The sequence below is a fragment of the Lynx rufus genome, unplaced genomic scaffold (assembly GCF_022079265.1).
Source record: "Lynx rufus isolate CCGP_SWC_20201006 ecotype Redwood Valley unplaced genomic scaffold, mLynRuf1.p SCAF_15, whole genome shotgun sequence".
Lineage (NCBI taxonomy): Eukaryota > Metazoa > Chordata > Mammalia > Carnivora > Felidae > Lynx > Lynx rufus.
Genome location: NW_025814829.1, coordinates 41,196,071 through 41,210,666, shown reverse-complemented (window position 1 = coordinate 41,210,666; position 14,596 = coordinate 41,196,071). Strand labels below are relative to the sequence as shown.

The 14,596-nt window shown below is 35.0% G+C and overlaps 1 protein-coding gene across 1 annotated transcript in view; it reads right to left on the bottom strand.

The window, feature by feature from the left end:
- Positions 1-14,596, bottom strand: part of HMCN1 (hemicentin 1) — a 465,916-nt gene that overhangs the window by 264,791 nt on the left and 186,529 nt on the right. Inside the window, exons 9-11 of the mRNA XM_047077306.1 lie at positions 14,375-14,519; positions 10,841-10,962; positions 5,182-5,457 (exon numbers count right to left, since the gene is read on the bottom strand). Coding sequence (XP_046933262.1) covers positions 5,182-5,457; positions 10,841-10,962; positions 14,375-14,519 — 543 coding nt within the window. The remainder of the gene's footprint in view (positions 1-5,181; positions 5,458-10,840; positions 10,963-14,374; positions 14,520-14,596) is intronic.

Below are 14,596 nucleotides of genomic sequence, written 5' to 3'. Positions count from 1 at the left end.
GATGCACTAGTATTTAAAACATACATATACATGTCTCAGATCAATTTCCAACAACAGAAGGCTTAACTAGCAAGACTTTAGTGTATCAAAATGTCTAAGAAAAGAGAAAAGCAAATAAAAAGCAGTTTTCATTATTCAATCATGGATATCACATTCTATAAATCACAATTTATTTCTGTGAAAATCTTGCAAAGGGAAAAATTGAAGAGATTGTCATGGCTCTGTTACTGGGTTATTCAGTATAAGAAAACCTAACTTATCAACTGAAATTCTGCATTTATTCTTTTTTGCTTGACCTTACTTTGTTGCAGAAAGGATTTAAAATGCTTATTCTACAATATAGTCCTAAAAAATTCCAGACCCTTAAGCTTTCAGGTATGAATTTTTGTACTGATAAAAGTTCTAATCTGACACTTTTGAGAGGCACTATTTCTTAATTTATTTTCTTAATTATTCCTTATTTTTACACTACCTCTTATTAACTTTCTTAATTATACCTTAATTATTTTAAATATAAAAGTGATAACACAAATTTATGGAATATTTAGCAAAGAAAACACATTACCCATACATAATTCAATCTCCCAATAAAATTAATATGAGCACTTTCAAAAAAATTTAAAGCCTATTTACACAAAGTTTTTAAATAATGCATTCCTATTAAACACTTTTTTTTAAGTACATAAAAGTATAAATAAGAAGGTCACTTATAGTTCCACTGTCCCCAAACAAGCAATGGTCAATCTCATATTCACATTTTTGTCTATATCAATCTAACTGGGTTTCCCCCCGACCCTTTCCCGTCATAACTGTGGGTGGCTTCAATTTGTTTGTTTATATGTTTGACTAGCCGGACTTCTGAGTCTTATAAGCCCTGCTTGAGGAAATCCCCTTTTGGAAGAATTTCCTGTATCTACTTATACCATTTTCCCCACAGTGAGGAATTCTCATAATGAAGGAAGCATATCAACCTATTCACATTCTCTCATGCTCATTATGTGACTGATTCAAACAACCACAGTTTCTACGATCAGTGTTTCTTCTCAAGGCTCTTCTGGTAGAATGATAATTAGCCTAATGTCACTAAGGGAAATGAGAATGATGGAAAAGAGCCACTAGGACACTTGCTTCTGCCAAGGCTGGACTCAAAATTCCACGATACTGCCAAAACTGAGGTCTTTGAAGTGTCCATGGTCTAAGGAAGAGTTAAAGTCCCACTGGGAACATTGGAATGGCTTATTCTAGGATGGGGAAAAGAATAATCTGATTTTATCTGCTTTTCTGCTTCTCCCTTAGAGAGTAAAGAATATCTCCCCATATGAGAGAACATATTCATACCCTAAGAACCAAACTATGACAAACAGTCATTGCAATTATTTTCTAGCCTTTAGCACATCTGAGAAGTCTGACACCAGTCTGATTTTATCCCTCCATTTACAACATATTGGGTCAGGCTGAATGTATGCTTGTGGAGTTTTTTCCCTTGTACTAATACTTTCAAATTTCAGCCAGGATGTGTCTAGATGAAATTCTCTCTTCATTGACCTCACTTGATTTGCTTACCCAGGACAATTTTTTTTTCTTCTCTAGGATAATTTTCTTCAATTATATCTTTTTCTATTTCTTTAGTGTCACTTGCCTTTGTTATATAAATATATATACTATATACCTACATAGCTTTAAGTTCCAAGTTCCAGTCTCTGTTTTTTATTTCTACTTGAAAAACAACAACATATTACTCACTCATAGTTTTTTTCCTCAACATTCTGAAAGAACTTCTCAAGTTTGCGCACCACATCCCTGATTTTATTTTTATGTAGTGTAAATTCTGTTTTTTAATGCCTCTGATTCAAATTTGCATCATAATATTGCATTTTAACATCAAATCCTTTCTTATTTCTTCCATCACACTTGTTGTTGATCTTTCACATCAGCCACTTCTTCTTCTATCATTCTATACTACTGCTCAAAGGAGGATAGGTCTTTTAGAAAGACATTGGTGACACTAAACATTTTTTTCCCAGTCTCTAGAATGAACTGCTTTCAAAAGCATCCATTTCTTTCAAGGCTATCCCCCCTTGTTGCGTTCCTCAGTATTTTTTCCTTAGGTCCAGTGCTTTATTTTTTTTCCCTATTTTGTTTCGATAATTTTCTGTTTATTCACACTCAAATCAGGTGACATCAAATCCAGACCCAGTGTCTGTCAACAAAGTGTTTTTTTTTTGGGGGGGGGATGTATTGATATTTATTTAGGCATTAAAAATATCATCCTGTACAAAAATCACTTAAAAATCACTTAAAAGACATCAAAATAGGAAGGGAGGGCTGTGTTGCAACTTATCCTAGAAAAATAGCAGAAAATGGTATACATTAAGATATTGAGATCACATTTTATAAGCAATACCAAATACCCCAAAAGTAGTTTCCATACATTTAATGTAAGTGTTAATTTTGGTAGATTATTTTATTACCAAAAACACACAACTATTTCTACCTAAGATACACATCAAATACTTAAAAATAGTGTATAACTCTTTTTTACATAGAGGAAAGCTGAAAATAATATTGCCCAGTGATGATGCCTCACACTGCTACAAACTTCTTATTTTTCTGAATAGTGTATCCAAATTATATTAGTAGCAGTATAAAAATAGTTTTTTTTTTTGCCAGATCATACTCTAATTATCTTCTGTAATATATAAATAATATTCTTTGTAAAAGTTAAGGTAATGATTTGCCATTTGTATCAATAAGACAGAAATATAATGACCAAAGTGCCAGAATAGTGTGTACACATTCAGGTATTTCAGTTCCAAAGAGTTTTGGAAAGTGTTTGGATGGACCTAGCTTATTTGGCTACTGTTGTTCTAGTTGAACTGCCTTTGCAGTTCAGACTATCTAACTGAGTTAGTCTGATGTCTAACTAACTAACTGAGTTAGTCTGATGTGCACAGCTCCTTGCCCGATTCTCATCTATGATGCTCTCCTGGCTGAGACTGGGATGCTGCCCTCTGCTACCATCTGCCTTTAAAATCGCTAGTTGACACCCCTATCAATGTTTCTCATTTCCAAATATTTTCATTTGGAGAGAAACATATATCCTAGGTTACAGTTCTCTATGAGAGTCCGGGTTGCTTGTCTACTTCCAGTTCTACTGTTTTCCTTACTGGATGGTTATCGCTATCAGTATGTGTGAGGCAATACCATTATGGCTTCCTAAAGAGTAACATTCTCTTTTTCAGAAAGTATGAAACAGAAGGACAAAGATGCATCCACTCAGCTTTCATGTGAACATAAAAAAGATGCACCATTGATTGAGATTTTCAATATACTGACCTTAAAATATAAAGATTACATATGCATACTTATATATACATATGTATATAAATAAAAATCTTTATTACATATATTTATAAATATATATTTATTATAAATAAATATTATATATGTGTGTGTATATATATGTCTGTGTGTGTGTTTATATATATATATATGTGTGTGTGTGTGTGTATATATATATATATATATATATATAATGTGTACACACACACACACACACACACACAGACATATATATAAAATTCCTCCCCAAATTTTTACTACTGTTAATTGCCACTGGGTTTTGGTATTCTTCAGTTTTGTCTTTTTGAGGTCCTTATTGATATTTTACTGTTACATGAGGAGAGATTGCAGCAGCCACAGATATGCGATTTTAAACCAGAAAATTTGTGCCTGGGACAATTCTTTATCCATGGAAGTTTGAGAATCACTGGTGTAATCAACTAAATAGGATGCTAATACATTGAAAAGTTAACCCGAGGAAACTAGGAAGGTTCTGATTTTAGTTTACATTCCTATTCTAAGGGACTTCAAGTGAAGAACCAAGATCAAATTTTCCAAAGTCCATTAGCGTTTTGTTCTATCTGAAACAATCAGTTTAGTAAAGAACAGTTTCAAAATTCTGGTAACTCAGGTTACCACTTGGATTGACTCAAATGATCTAGGCTGTCTACCATGTGGAAATGCAGTGAACCATCTACAAAAGCAATGTTTCCCTAGAGGTTTCACCAGATCCACTAACAAAAGAGATGTACATTCAGACTGCAGAACAGGTCTTAAATACCAGCGAGAAAACTAGAATCAGATGACCAATTTGCTAATTCTCATAGTAGTTTTACTTTTCTGCTTCTAATAACACTCTAAGCGCTAGCCTTGAGTCTCAGTGGTCATTTTCTTAGATAATCTTGTTAAAAACATCATCTGAGAGTGTTACTTCAGGCATGGCAAAAAGTTGTTTCTGATGTCATAACCAGATAGCCAGACACAATCCTGATGCAATCAGTCTCCCACATCGAGGATTTGAAATGAAATATTCTGTTGAGGTGGTAACTAAATCTTTCAGCTTAACAGTGTAAAACTGGCAATAGTAATTTGCTCATTACATTAAGGCTCTCAGCTGGTACAGACGTTTAGAAGCTAAATATGATTCTATTGGAAGAGATTCACTGGAACAGATTCTGACCTTCATTTGATCTATCTATATATATATATATAGTTGGTAGCCATTAAACCACATTGTTAACACACTGTTTTCAGCTACCTAACATTTTGTCTCTAAAGGCATAATTAAAGATTGGCTTACCCTTAGTTTATTATCTTGTGTGTATAAGATAAATAAGATAAAAACAACTCTGCTAATATTTAATAAAATTTCACCAAGATGAGAAACATCTTAAATCTTACTTTAAAAAGATATAAGCAAATTAGTTACATCAGAAATAATGTAATACTCAACTCGGGAAAGACTTTTATCCAATCATTACAACAATTAGAATTTTTAAGTCCACATGATAGACTTGGGAATTTAAAACTATTAAATCATCCAGAGACAATTTCTATTTACATTTTCTTAAAATAAAGGTCTCCAACTCTAGGACTGGTTGGTTGTGTTTGTCTTAAAACGTCACCTATTTGTTAGTGATGTTTTAGTTTCCAGTTTGGTCAGCTTTAGGCCACCTAAGATCCATAAGGACTCTGTCATTCAAAATAGTAATTGTTTGGGTAGATATTGTTATTGTCATAGCCAACCTAAGGGAATAGAGAAACCAAACTTAAGGGAATAGAGATCAAATGAAGAAGAGAGAAAGGCACTGTAACTCTGAAGTTATCATACACACATACCTTGCACCGTGAGGAAAACCGAAGCAGCTGATGATCCTCCTTCATTGGAGACTACACAATGATACTCCCCAGCATCACTGAACTTCACACCCCTTAGCTCCAATGAGAGGTTGGCCAGGATCCTCATCCTTGCTGGGTCTGCCAGTCTGACATCTCTGTCATTCCTCTGCCAGGTTACATTGTAATCCACCGCGCTGATGACGAGACATGTCAAAACTGCTCTTTCTCCAGGAGTGACTGTGACATTATCAGGCACTTGGATGACTGGAGGGGGCTCTGGGTGAAACGAAAAGATTCAAATCAAGAGACCTAATAGCCAGTTTGCTCCCTTATAGATGTAGTTTAAAAATGTAATGAGTGTATATTGAGAACCTGGTAGGGAAGATGCAGAAGACAGCTTATTAATTAGTATATATGTCTTTGACCCCAAGAAAATTATCTAGTTAAAAGATACTTTAAAAAAGTAGTACATGTTCTAAAAAAAAACAAAAAACGACCACCTGATTTTTATCACATTTGCCGAACACTGTGGTTTTAGATGTTATGTCTTCAATGGGAAGATTTGAATGTTCTCTAATTGAAAACACCGTAGTGTAAAAGTGAATAATAGCACAGGCACTTGTAGCCTGAAGACACCATGCACAGGATATGCTTTTAGTGCCTTTAATCCTCAATGTAAAAAAGAAAAGAAAAGAAAAGAAAAGAAAAGAAAAGAAAAGAAAAGAAAAGAAAAGAAAAGAAAAGAAAAGAAAAGAAAAGAAAAGAAAAGAAAAGAAAAGAAAAGAAGTGCTTGTTCACACACCAAAGCATACCCAAGTTTAAATTTATAAATTATAGATGTGAGAATCAAAAAGCCTTGGCAAAAGGGTATCACTAGACTAATTTAGGGATTGGGGAATGAGGCAAATTTTTGGGTTTTGAAGAAGGTAGCATTTATGGATTTTTTTTTAATTTAAAAATGCTCATTTGGTGTTTTAGAGAAAAGAGGACACAAAGTATGGTAGATGATAGTATACTAAATATGATAATATTGGTTTCAAAGGGCTACAATCTCATTAAGAAGACAGTGCAACAGCAGAGTATGACAAATGTTCCCCCAAAGGAACAAGGGATGTTTTGACTGCAGGACAAGTTAAGAGTAGGCATAGGCCTTTAATAAAATTGTACACATGAAACCATGCACACAAAAGGTATTGAATAAGTCATGCACATTTCAAATGCCGTCAAAAATAACTTACTAATTAGATATTTAGCCAACATTCTAGAGAGAATCATATTACTCTAGCTAGGTTTGAGAATAAATACAAATGCCCCCCTAAAACATGTTCTGCCCAAATGCTTTAAAACGATCTGCTGTAACAAGCTATTATTCAGCAATAATACAGCAATAAAACTGCAGTGAGCTATTCCAGCTGGAAACCCATGTGCCTGTTTAGTTTAAATATGAAAGAGTATTAGATGTTCAAGATCAAATTTTATTCTTATTTATTTAAAACCATATATAAGTGCAGATGAATCATAAGCCTGGAAAAAAAAAAACCCTGGAAATAATATGCCAAAACCATAGTGGTAATCTCTGAGGGACAGAAATGTGTATATTTTTCATATTTTCCTTTATATTTATCCTGCTTTCGAAACATTTAGAAGAGTAGATCCTATTTTAAATTATCTTTTAAAAAACAAAATTTTATCATTCTGCTATGTTCTTAAAATCTCTTAAGAAAATGGTTGATGAATCATGTGGAAAGAGGACACGACAAAGTTAGAAAGCTCTGGAGTCTGGCTAGGCTCGACAGAATATACGAGAAACTTTGTTAAATTTGAATTTCAGATAAACATCAAATAATATTCTTGTGTACATATGCCTCATGAAATATTTCAGACATACTTATATGAGATTCAAATTTAATTGGGCACTCTATGTTTTTACGTACTGAATCTGTCAACCACAGGCTGCTTAGTTCTCTCTCTAGGTATGTGACCTTAGATAAGTCAATTTATCCACAGGGTTTGCTTCCCTGTCTGAAAAATGAGATAATCAAATTAGGTTATCTTAAAGACCCTTTCTAGTTCTAATGCTCTATGACTCTCATATCCAAGATGGTATAGACCATCAAAGACCTGAAAGTCATCATAAGTACATGTGTTCACATTCTATCGAGATCTTTATGAAGGCCACATGATGTTTGTATGGTTTTCTTTTTTGTTCTTTTGACACAAACTTCCTCAACTAAACTAGGTATTTTTTGAGATTTTTAGAAAATGGAAAATTGTACATTAGGCATGTAGGGAATGCTGGGCACATGCCCAGAGTCCTCTTAAGGATATAGGTACTCATTTCCCTGGCTGCTATGCTTCTTGGTTATATACAGCTCACAGCCAAGGGAGCTAACATGCTCAGGGTAAATCCCCCCTTTCCAGGGCACCCATCATTCAGTGACCACTTAATGAGGAAACAAATCGAGGTTCTCTTGCCTTGATTCAGGGCCATGACAGCTCCAGAATTCCCTGTGGGATCCAGTAAGGCCCTAGCAGTGACTATATCACAATTTAAATTCTTCCACTTCTGTTACTTCCTTACCAGTGCATTTTCCTAGAAATAACCTTCTTGTATACAAACCCCACCTCAGAGTCTAATCCCTTTTCAAACATAAATTGAAATATGTAAAATGCTAACTTTCTAATAATATATGGGAACAGATAAGGTTTGAAAGAATGACATACAATATCATTGCTGCCTAAATAACTAGAGATAATAAATAGTGTATAAACTTAAATATTTATGCACGCATAACTAAATTTGTGGGGTTGGGGGAAACGATGAGGGAGAATGACAACAGTGTGCAAAGGAGGCCAAGACAATAGATTATCAGAAATAGCCTGGTCCTAGAAGTTTGAGGGACAGCCCTTCCTAAGTAAAAGAATGACTAAGGCTAGAATTAGGGAACCAGAGATGAAACCTCAGAACCTCATAACTGAGAGAAGAATGACAAGTATAGGCCTTGTGACATTAGGTAAAGATCACTGAACAGGGAGCCAGGAGGCCAGGAACCTTCTTCTCATCCCTATAATCATAATGGGTCACCGCCTGCTCCAGGCCTAAGTTTCTTTAGCTACAGAATGACAAGGTGGTACAAGATTATTTCCAAGCCCTTATCCTGTTCTAATACAATATCCTGTAATTATAATTTAAGATTGTCTGTCACTGACATGCCCCTGACAAGTTTTCTGTATTCCCGGTATTTTATGTAAACCCAGAATTTTAGTACTCTGTGCGTGTACTCCCTCAGGGGAGGGCATTGTGTTAAGAAAGAAATTCAGTGAAGAAAATTAATGTAACTTTGTAACCGTACTAAATTAGCAATTATTCCTTGAAAAGAGTTTTTCGTGTTTCTGCAACTCTACTCGTTTGTTTCTGTATGTTTATATGTAATAAAAGAAGTACAATGCTTTTTATACCCATTTTGCATCTAAAACATTCAATAATCAACATTTTCCATGAACTAAAAATCCTTACACATGTCAGCTAGAAGAAAATGCTGGAATAAAAAATTAGGGTAACATATTGGTAGAACTTTAGCTTTTCTTCAAACTGTGCTTGGGTGTCCTTTGACTTTACAAAATAAATTCGTGTCCATAGTGACACCAGAACATCACTATCTCAAAATGCCTTGTTTTCCAACACTCCTTTCCAAAATATAAGACCTAACTGTCCTATGAATTTGCACTTGATTCCAGCATGCCTTTAGCTAACTGCTGGGATCTCAGCCCAGGCTACAGGGGATTCAGAAGTGGGTGGAGGTTTGAGGCAACAGTGAACCTGGCAAGAAATGTCTATTCTTCCAAGTCCAAAGGGGCACTTGCTTGTTATTTCTGCCATCACAGTCACTGCTGTTACCATCAGTGCTTCTGTTCCTTCTTTCATAATTGACTGAGTGGGACATAATTCCTGAACACTGGCTTGGGCACGTTATAATTTCCTAGTGATACCACTGCTTGGCTGGCACAAATTAAACTAATGGGGCATGTGTACAACACACATATGGAAGTTACTGACACTACAGAGTCAAATTCTTAAGAGTCAGTTCACAAATTCTTACTGGCACTTCCTAGTTGTTTATGCAAGATGTCTAAATCAACTCACTCAAACTTCTTTCCCTGTTGTCTTTCTCTCAATTAATATTGTTGGGAAAAAATAGTCAAGTGTTCAAGTGTTTGTTTTCCCAGAAGCTGAGGAACGTTGACACAATTCCAATGCTTTTCATAATTACTGGCGATGAAAAAAAAATGAATAGTTTATGATGCATGTCAACTGAATTGTTTCAGGAGACAAGCTTTATTTTTCTAAGAATAAGAGAATACAAATAAATTCACGCCAAGAAGAACATGTTGCATGCCTCTGTTTTAAAGTTCAGCTTGGACTTATTGATAACAAACATAAATCCTAGACTTCTAAACAGTCCTACAGTTATACAGTTGCTTTTGTGTTAAATTGCCTAAAGAAAACGCACATCCACACTAAAAGTAGGTATAGACAATGTTATAAACTCAGCAGCTACATTTAGGTCAGAATAGGGTTACTATTAAACACACAGCAACACAAGTCTATAAGACAGGTAGAAAATAATTCAATCAAAACAAACTTTCTAATAAATTCTAGATATGTTCTGAGTAAGTGGCTTAAATCCTGATCATTGGTTAAAAATGATAATCTTTTTGTGTCCTAAGAATTCTGGGAGATTAAAGGAAAAATGACTTTTTCGCTAAAATATATTCTACCTTAGAAAGCAATGAGTTTTGGGGTGTCTGGGTGGCTCAGTCGGTTAAGCATCTGACTTCAGCTCAGGTCATGATCTCACAGGTTGTGAGTTCGGGCCCCGTGTCGGGCTCTGTGCTGACAGCTCAGCGCCTGGAGCTTGCTTTGGATTCTGTGTCTCCCTCTCTCTCTCTGCCCCTCCCCAGCTCAGGTTCTGTCTCTCTCTCTCAAAAATAAATAAAAAGCAATGAGTTTTGTCTCCCATTTATTTGTAGGAAACATACTATCTACTGTGAAATAATTAGCATTTCTTCCACTCTTCTTAATACCAATACTGTAGCCACTGAGGTCCTGTGTTTCTTGAACATGATCACTTTCACTGTCATGAATTTAATGTCAGAATGCATTCATAAAAACAGTCTGCTTATTACAAATATGGGAAAGAAAATGGGAAATTTAACCTTGTTATTCCCAGAATAGATCTCTCCCTTTTCTTAAATTTTATCCCTTCCTTTCTTTAAATTTCTTTCAATTTTAATAAAAATGCTAGGTGATCTTTTCAAAAAATATCTATTAAGAGAGCCTACAATAATAATGATAATAGTACAAGAACAATAACAATGATGGCTAGGGTCTATTAAGTGTTTCTATGTGCCAGGCTCTCTTCTATGTGAGTTTATACTATCTCATGTAACCTCACATTTCTCAATGAGATAAGAGACTGTTACTGATAATTATCTTCCTATTATAGTTTGGGGAAACCAAGGCACTGAGTCCTTAAATGCTTGTCCCAAGGAAGGTCACACAGCTAATATGTAGTGAAGCCAGGATTATCAAACATCCCATTTCCATAGCTGCACTAATTTCCAGGCAACTGCAAAGCAATTAGTGACAATTACTTACCTGACACATCAAAAAATGTCTGTGCCCGTCCAGTCCCCGCACTGCTGACAGCCATGCACTCATAGGCACCTTCATCAGACAAAGTGACCTTTTCAATCTCCCAGTTCACACTGGCAGATTCCCTGGGGCAAGAAAATAGAAACCATTTTAGTTACGACAAAAGCAAGACAAAATTGAAAGCAGTGATTTTTTGGAAGTATTCATTCAAAAGAACGATGTAAAAATAAGCAGATGAAACTACAGAGTTCCTCATAGCTTAAAATTATACACCTTTTAATTAGAAAGGCATTGAGGAGGGCACCTATTGGGATGAGCACTGGGTGTTGTATGGAAACCAATTTGACAATAAATTTCATATTAAAAAAAGAAGAAGAAAGTTAAGCTCTCTGAGCAAAAGGCACACCAAAGGCAAGATACAGAGTTTGTGAATTTCTTTAGGGAAACATTTTCTGGCTATGTGAAAATATAAGATAAAGATTTAATAGAGAAACACTCCTTAAATCCTCTCTCCTTCCATATTATTTCCAGTTTTGGGTCTTGTTCAGTAGAGGTTCTCAACCAAAGCAATTCAACAAGGTAATTCATGAGTTTGAAGGTAGAAAATTGACTTTTTGATCCCAAAAAGTTCTTTTTAATTTTCTTGTATATAAGCTCCATATAAGGCTATGGAACATATCTGGTTCAATCTATGTATACGTTGACAAAAGAAAAAAATTACCCGTTTTATTATCAAACCTGTCATTTAGGTTAAAAAAACCCATTTGCTATAATATGTATCCATTCATTTAATAAATACTTATTCTTTGGCCTTTAACACTGTTCAAATTGCTTTCTATTTTTTCGAAGTGTTTTAGTAATAGATATTTAATTCTGATAGATATTTCATATCTAATTAGTTAATAGATATTAATACTTTAAAGGATTCCAATAATCTACAAAATAGGCATTATCTTATTTTAAAATAGAATTGAAAATCATAACTATTTTCCTAATTTTCTTCTTACACTCATCCATAGCTATGTTTAACCTTCTTTAACATTCAAGACATAGATGAGATGAAAAGCCCATTGCAGAGGCAAAAGACACCGTACACTGAAGTCTGAAAGTGGTATGAGATATAATAGCTCAGTTATAACACCAGATCTCTTGCTGTCCAAAAAAAAAAAAAAACATACCTGTCATCAAAAAGCCAAGAAGAACTTACTGAGCTCTTAATGTGTATTTATCACTAATCTAGACTTTGTAAGAGAAAGTGAAGGCACAGGTTCCTATTCATCAGAAAAGGGACAAAATAAGCAAGGTCACTGTTCCATATATTTTAGTAACAGAATATTCACTTTAGTTAATGTTTCCTTTCAACCATGTATGCATGAGGTGTCAGTAGTCCTTACTGCTCCATTCAGAAGAAAAAGGAGTATGAGTGTACTCTAAGCCACAGTCATCACCTAAGCTATATCTTTAATGCCTAAGGGCAGTAAGCTAAGTCCAAGTTTATAACTGTCATCGTCTAAGAGGTACTGGTAAGTTCCAGGGAGGCAGAAGTTTGAAATACATACAGTGTGTCGTGTTTTCTGCAATGCCTAGTTCGGACCCAAGCACACAACGTTAGGATTCATCAAAACTTAGACACATGGATATTTTAGAAACAGATAGTGACAATTCTTCTAGTTCCTCGTTTTAAAAACAAGTAAGTCGAGATTCAGGAAGAAGGATAAGTAATTAGTTCAAAGGCACGTAAACAGGGTGAGATTACGTAAAGAATATTCTTGACAGTGATACTTGCTCCTCTCATTTATGAAATATTACGTGAAAATAATTCTCTTTTTTCATGTAGTCTTCTCAGTTAACATTAAAACTCTAAGAAGTTTTGAAGGCATGACCTTTGGAATAAGGAAAGAACATGTCAAATAGAAATGTGTCCTGCTGCTAATGCAAACTAATTCTCTCTTACATCCCCTAGTGACCATAGCGACTCACATAACAAAGATTAAGTCACATGTCTCAAGTTATTAGGAAATCTAGGGCAGGGACTTGTGAGTGAATCAGGGTTAGAGTATCAATCCATCACCACCCATGCCAAATTCTGTCTTTAGCCTCTTACACACAAAGAGCTTAATATATGTCAGCAAGGCATGTCACATCTCTGGGCCACAGAGCTGGAAAAATGAAAGAATTCTTGTGGCTTACCTCCCAGGAATTGTGTGGAATTAATGAATTAATATTTATAAAGAATCTCAAGTGTCTTTGAAACATGTTACTATTTAAACATGAAACAGAATTATTTGATTTCATCAGGCAGTTATGTAGCTTCATCATTTAATATCCTGGTCAGTTATGTTGCTGGTTATTAAACATGGAGCTTAGGGAATCATTAAGATACACAATATAAAAAAAGTAGCAGGAAGTAATACAGTTCAATCTTCAAATAGTGGAATTTTTTTCTAAAGTTATACTGAATATTCCTGCCATAGTTTTTGCTTAAAATGACCCCCTAAAGAGATTAAATAGGCTAATACTGTCAAATATTTAGCATTTTATGGAAGTTATTTATATTACTATTGAATCAACAGCATAGAAATTTTGTAAAATAATTTCTAGAGTTTTTCTCCAAATGTAGTTTGTTTCATTAGTAAGATTAAAAAAAAATTCCAGAAATCATCCTCCAGATTTCAAGGTCTACTCAATTTTCTCATTGATTATTTATATTTATCTAAAAAAGCCAGCCATCTTCACAAGGAAGATCAGTGCTTCCTCACCCACTCCCACTGATTGTTACGTGCAGTAGCCACACATGCTCTCCCTCCACCTGCTGTCCCAGCACACTTCACTTCCCGAACCCCATCCTCTACCCTTCTCCTGGCTCACTGCACTCCAGCCACACTGGCTTCCTTCCTGTCTTTCTTTCCCCCATGCCCAGTCAGCTCCAGCCTTGTGTATTTGCACTAACTGTTCCTGGCATGCAAATCCTTTTTCCTAGATATCTATCTGCATGATCATCTCTCACCATGTTTAGGTCTTTGCTCAAATGTCCCTTATCCTGAATTTTAAAACTGCAAGTTGGCCAAAACCACATGCACCCCATCTCTCAATTATATTCAGAGATTTGTTTGCCCCAAAGCCAACAAAGCTTAAACTCTTCTCTTTTGCGAGGACCCTTCCAAAGTTTAGTACCTAACTTTATACTCATAATTTTGTATTCTTGGGCTTAACAAGAGACCGTCAAGTTATATAACATCCAGATTCTATAAAACCTGAATCAACCCTTGAATGAATTCTAGCACTTACTAAATTAACATATTTAACACATTATAAATGAGAAATTAACATATCATAAAACACATATCTGTTTTCTTTCTCCATTATAATAAAATCTCCATAAGGGCACAGATCTGCGCCTGTTTTGTTCACTGCTATATTCCAAGACTATGGAACAAATAAATGGGAATTTCCAGCGAAAAAGCACATTAAAATAAGTATCTGTTTGTATTTAGATGTTTAATGCTTTCTATAACTGCTAATAAAACATGTACACACCTTAAATACTGGTCTACTCCAAGTGTAACTCCATTTCTGACAAAGCTCAAGGTAAAGGGTAAAAGACTCTCAACAGAGCAGGAAATGTGGCCTGGCTGCAAGTAGTATCCCGGGGTTTTCATGGGCATTGTAACTTTGGGAGCATCTAGGAAAAATAGAACATGGGCAACAAGGTCACAATAATATTGGGTACTTCCTGTTAATCCATTCAAAATCTTCAAA